The sequence below is a fragment of the Gymnoscopelus microlampas genome, assembly GCF_963454915.1.
Source record: "Gymnoscopelus microlampas genome assembly, chromosome: 14".
NCBI lineage: Eukaryota > Metazoa > Chordata > Actinopteri > Myctophiformes > Myctophidae > Gymnoscopelus > Gymnoscopelus microlampas.
In genome coordinates, this window is record NC_139951.1 from 10,351,866 (window position 1) to 10,357,865 (window position 6,000).

Sequence of the window (6,000 nt, forward strand, 5' to 3'; positions counted from 1 at the left end):
CGCTGTGCGCGCGTGCATGAGGTCGCGTGCATGCTGCCATACCTTAGCTTTTGCTGAACTGACGCCACTGAACTAACTAAATGTTCATGTCGGGTAGACACCTACTGGTTCACAAGTAGTAGGCCTACTGCCTCTCCCCATGCCCAGCGGCTATTCCGTATTGAAGAGCGGTAGACATCTGGCTTGCACCAAGATCCCAGGTAGGACAACATAAACGCAAAGCAGCCTTCATCTTGCAATAAAAACAGCACCAGGACAGCTGTGTCAGCCTTATTATTACTATCATATCATCATAATGTAAAGCTCTGGATATGCAAAACCAAACTCATTTAACTCGATCAAACATCAGAAGTACATCGCATTCCGATCATGCACGCACGCACGTCAATCAATCAATCAATCAATCAATCAATCAATGATTGATTGAATACTTTATTTAGTAGTTTGCAGAAAAAAATCACATGAAAGTACAGTTCAAATACAAGGTCAACTAAATAGGATTGGTAAAAAAAAAAAAAAAAAGCCTATGGCTTGTTTCAATTGGGGTCCTTTGTACTCAATTCATAGAGACATTAAATGACAGACAGATATACAGTACACTACTATGCAGAACATCATATAAACAAATAAGAAAAACAAAAAATATGTACAGTAAACAGTTCGAGGGGAGGGGGCTGGGTTGCGACTTTTACAGGGGCCAGTTTCGAATTGCATCCATCTGGAGGTACTCTTTTAGGGCAGTTTTGAAGGAGAGGGTTTTACACTCCTTCACTACTTTTGGTAGGAAAACCAATTCAACCCCTTGTTTGTGCCAAATCTGGGTTGGTCAGTTTTGGCACAAACAATTAAGGGGTTGAATTCATAATTTGAATTTACTTTAATTGTAACTCTCTCGTTCTCCCTGTCTCAGTAAAGTGGAAGACAGTGTATCTCTGTTAAATCTTCTCATCAGAATGTCCCTGTAAGAATCTTTTCAAAGGCAAGCCAAATAAGTTGAGCCTGAGCCTTGCATTTGTGTAACGTATTAAAAAGGTCTCTTTAATCGTTGAAAAGGAGTTTTCACACGTTGGGAGGGATAGATGCCCCCAATGTTAGGGCAAGGGTGTAAGCTGTGATGACATTGGGCACAGAGGAATACACAGAGAAAGTTAGCTTTGTCCTTTTTCGGGGTAATTGAAGTCTCTGTTATCTTCTTGCCCAGGAACTCATGAGCCACACCTGATTCAACCATTTCAACGACAGGCTTGCCAGCTAATTACCAAAGATCCATACAGTTGTCTTCGGCCGGTGGGTTCAAAGCATCCAGTGTGCCTGCGCTCTCCAAAACGTGCATCCATCACTCCTTGCACAGCATCGACTTGAAAACAATGTAGAATAATCTTATTGTCTGTGTATAATCTTATTGTGTAAAATAATCTTATCGTCTGTATTGTCTGTGTTGCTCTGTGAGTGACCAACAGTTTCTTCAACTACAAATGCACAGAGTTTCTTGTGTGTGCGTCTTCTCTTGCACGGACAGCTGGGACCTCCTGTCACAGACTCGTAGCACGGCCCGGAGCACAGAGATTTCATAGTGTAGTAAACTCATTCTCTGTGCACAGTTTCAGTAATTTCCAACGCAATGTTCACAAGTGTAACTGCAGTGAACAATTGCATATTTTCAGCTTGTAGTAGTCTACACAGCTGTGGTTTTCAAACATTTTCATATCAATGCCAAATTGATATGTAGGCCTATTTGGTTGCAGACCCCCATCATTCCAAAAATATTTTAAAGATATAAAAGATTTTCAAAAAGTGGTTAAATTGATTGTGATGTTGTATTAACTAGTTTAGCTGGAGACCCCCTGGAAACCCTTTAAACCCCCCCCCTTAGTATTATGCCGCTACACATACTCTTCTTCCCTGTGTGCTTCATCCTCTGCCCATCGAGGATCCTATTCAAACGGCTTGTAATTTTGATAAACCGGCAGAGCACTTTACAGCTTATTTAATGCATCGCCGAGACATTTGTTCAAACTGTCAAAGTCATTCACGTAGTCCCTAAGTCCCCAACCAGAGGTGTATTTTTCAACAAACGCAGCAACTTCATCAGACTCCAGTGTGGTCTTCAGCTCACAGAGGGCCTCCTCCACATCAGCATAGTCCTGACCAGGTCCTTTTTCCTTGATCGCCCCCAAGCATTCCTTCAGTACTTTCACACGCTCGACCAGACGCTGGCGCTGTTTCCTGTTGCGCATGACACCCTTACAGAGAGGGGAGAGTGAAGTTTGTGCTTTGTCCAAGATGGGGTCTATGAGATCCATGACTGATTGAAAAACATGAGAGAAGGGAGAAAGGGGGACAGATAGGTTAAAATATAATACCGTAGATTGGATCACAACATTCTTTTCTCATATTGAATGAGAAGTGACAGCTGACTTTAAAGTTAAATGATATATATACTGATAATGATGGTGTACTTTACCATCATTATTGACAGTGATGAGGTGTTTGTGCTAAGTGCCCTCAGCATCAATAGCCAATAAGCCAATAATGACAGTAAAGCACACCCTCAAGTGTAATACTGTGATTATAGAAGGGTTACTATTTGAATAAAACATATATGTGGGGCAATTTGTAATTTGCTCTCTCAAAACAAAAGAAGAAAAGTTGACAATACATGGGGTCTGTGAGACCATTTCTAGTCCCTCTTGAGACAACCAGCCAACTTGAGCTAATGCTTTCTAGAGATTGTAATTTCCCAAACTGAATAAATACCATGCGTAGAAAAACAAAAATCCATTGTTAATTCTTCTTGTAACTAAGATATCTGCTGAAATAAAACATATTTTTTTAAATCATAGACAGATTTTGCTACTACATCTTCACATGGATTGTTAAAGTAGTAGACCCTGCCTCTCACTTCTCTTCAGCTCCTCATGATCCTCCTTCCTGTCTGCTTCATCCTCTGTCTGTTGAGAAGCTTCGTTGGACAGCTTGTGTAGTATTTTATCAACCTGCAGACGCTTGGAAAGCTTGTTCAATGCACTGTTCAGACTGCTGTTCAAACTCCTAAACTCAGTATCGTCGTTGCAGTCTTTAAACACATGCTCGTGGAAACTATCAGATATGTATTTTTTGACAACATCTTTTGCAAACTCCAGTGTTTTCTTGAGATCACGGAGGTCCTCCTCCACATCTCCAACACCTTTTTGCTTGATTGTCAGCACCAGTTCCTCCAGTCCTTTCACACGCTTAACCAAACGCTGGCACTGTTTCTTGTTGCCCTTGACCTCCTCACAGAAATGGTAGAGTGAAGTTGCTATACGCACGATGGAGTCTATGACATTGAAAAACATGAGAGGGGAGAAAAAAGACAGATAGATTGAAATGGAATAGATTGAATCATAACATGCTTTTCTCATTACTTTAAAGTTAATTGTTTACTTAAGCAATATTACACAAGAGGTTGTCCAATTAATTGATTTGTTAATTTTGAGTTGGTTCATATAGACCTCTACAGTTTATTGGGTTTACTGACATTGAGCTCCCTGAGACGCCTGGCTCCCCAATGATGTGACCTGCGACCTCATGAATGTATTTAAAACATGCTGTTCATGTCTGTCTGGATTTTACTCAAATCTGTATCAGAATAACACATTCTGCACTTAAAGGGCAAGACCACTTTGGTAGAGGTCTGGGTTGTGTAGTTACCTTGCCATGGTGTAACTCCAAAGGTGGACAAGAAATCAAAAATAATTGCTCCATTGATTAGAAATTGATAATTCTAAATATGCTCCTCATTGACTTACATCGTACGGTGAAACAGCTCTCAAAGTCACTCTTTTAGCACGTAAACGGACGCAAACAGAGCTGATTCAGAGAATATAGAACATCACCAAACCCAGTACTGTTTGTTTTTTTAATAAAAATGTCAACTTCCTGTTGATTTTACTATTTGAAGATTCGGATCCGGATCCGTAGATCCAGTCCGGGTTTTCTTCTACATAAAAATAGCAAAATCAACAGGAAGTTAACATTTTTATTAAAAACAAACAGTACTGGGTTTGCTGATGTTCTATATTGTCTGAATCAACTTTGTTTGCGTCCGTTTATGTGCTAAAAGAGTGACTTTGAGAGCTGTTTCAGCGTACAATGTAAGTCAATGAGGAGCATATTTTGAATTTTCAATTTCTAATCAATGGAGCAATTATTTTTGATTTCTTGTCCACCTTTGGAGTTACATAATGGCAACTACAAACTACACAACCCAGACCTCTAACAAAGTGGTCTTGCCCTTTAAGGCTGCATCTTGTGTATTGTTGTTGTTATCTTGTATTAATTGATTTGCTTATTTGATAGGGACAGATAACATTAATGAACAACACCCACATACAAATCTAAGAAGTATACATGCTGGCGTTAGCATATGTGATATGAAAAAGGAAATATGAAAAATCAAACAGTTCCATCTTGATCAAATGACTATAGAGATCATGTGTTACCGATTTGTGTGAAATTTCGATACAATCTGAAGGCTTAATATCCAAAAATGTGTTTTACATAAGTCGGCCTCCTGGTGGCGCTATAAAAGGCAAATGTGAAAAATGCAGGGCAGATGTTTTTCCTTGGCCTCTAGGGAGTGTGCGTGCAAAGTTTCACGCAGATCGGTGCAGTTATAGTTAAAAAAACAAATCAGCCTTTTATAGCGCCACCATGAGGCTGATTTAAAAAATGTCAAGTGGCATTTCTTCCTCGGCCTAGTGGGAATGTGTTTGTGAAATTTCACGGAAATCGCAAGCTGCGTTCATGATTTGAGGCATTTTGTTCAAAACGGACCAATCCTGCAAATTTTGGAAGCCAACCTTAGCCAATGAGGATGGAATATGGGAAATCGGACAGATCTGTGTTGATCACATGACTATAGAGATACTGTGTACCGATTTGCATGACGTTTGGATAAAATCTGTAGGAGTAATATTAAAAAATGGGTTTTGCACAAATCAGCCTCCTGGTGGCGCTATAACAGGCCCATGTGAAAAATTTGAGGCAGAGGTTCTGAATTGGCATCCAGGGAGTGTGTGTGCACAGTTTCGCAGTGACCGGGCCAACGGTGCCGGAGATTAGCTGGTAACACACGGACAGGACACACACACACGGACGGACGGAAGGACCGACGGACGGACGGACGGAGGGTAAAACATACTCTCTCGCCATGCCTTTTGTCTCGGCCTGGCGGAGACAACAAACACATAATTACAAATGTTTTGACTTCTACAAATCTTCTAAAAATCTACTCTAGTGGAAATGGGTGTATTGGGATATTTGGGGAGTTGCGTCATGATCCAAGGAATCCAGAGATAAATAAAATATTATTGTGTAAATTACGGTTCAGGAGCTAGCCAAAATGTAAAGCGGGCCGGTGTAGTGCCACCACCATGAGGCCAACTTGAAACATCTAGGGTGCAGTGACTTCCTTGGCCTACGGGGAGTGTGCACAGTTTGGCGCTGATCAGTACCGTCCGTGACATGCGCGCACACACACACGAAAGAGGGAGAGAGAGGGGGAAAGACTGAGGCGGAGCGAGTGAAAAACAGAGACAGTTATAAAAAATAAAAATAAAGAAATCTGTCTTGAACTGTTGAAAACAAATAAATAAGAAATAGCAGTTAAAAAAATAACAAACAGGACATGTAGTAACAGAAGAGAAACAGACATAGGCCTACCACTTGTTGAATCATGGTTGTTCTTGTCTGATGTTGATTCTACCATCTCTAGTAGAGGTACTAATGACACACACACACACACACACACACACACACACACACACACACACACACACACACACACACACACACACACACACACACACACACACACACACACACACACACACACACACACACACACACACGTGTGAGCTATTTCCATGAACAAATTAATTAATTATTAATGCTAAATAGGCTCTGTGCATAACTGCAGTCCCAGTTTTCAGAAGCTGGCATTCATACCTTGGTTTG

At 40.7% G+C, this 6,000-nt stretch overlaps 1 protein-coding gene across 1 annotated transcript in view; it reads right to left on the minus strand.

Moving 5' to 3' along the window:
• Positions 1 to 1,976: 1,976 nt before the first annotated feature.
• LOC311059542 (uncharacterized protein) overlaps positions 1,977 to 6,000 on the minus strand; it is a gene marked incomplete at its 3' end in the record, with an annotated part of 5,389 nt that continues 1,365 nt past the window's right edge. The window contains exons 3-5 of the mRNA XM_084077554.1: positions 5,707 to 5,766; positions 2,903 to 3,319; positions 1,977 to 2,305 (exon numbers count right to left, since the gene is read on the minus strand). Coding sequence (XP_083933680.1) covers positions 1,977 to 2,305; positions 2,903 to 3,319; positions 5,707 to 5,752 — 792 coding nt within the window. The 5' untranslated portion in view covers positions 5,753 to 5,766. The remainder of the gene's footprint in view (positions 2,306 to 2,902; positions 3,320 to 5,706; positions 5,767 to 6,000) is intronic.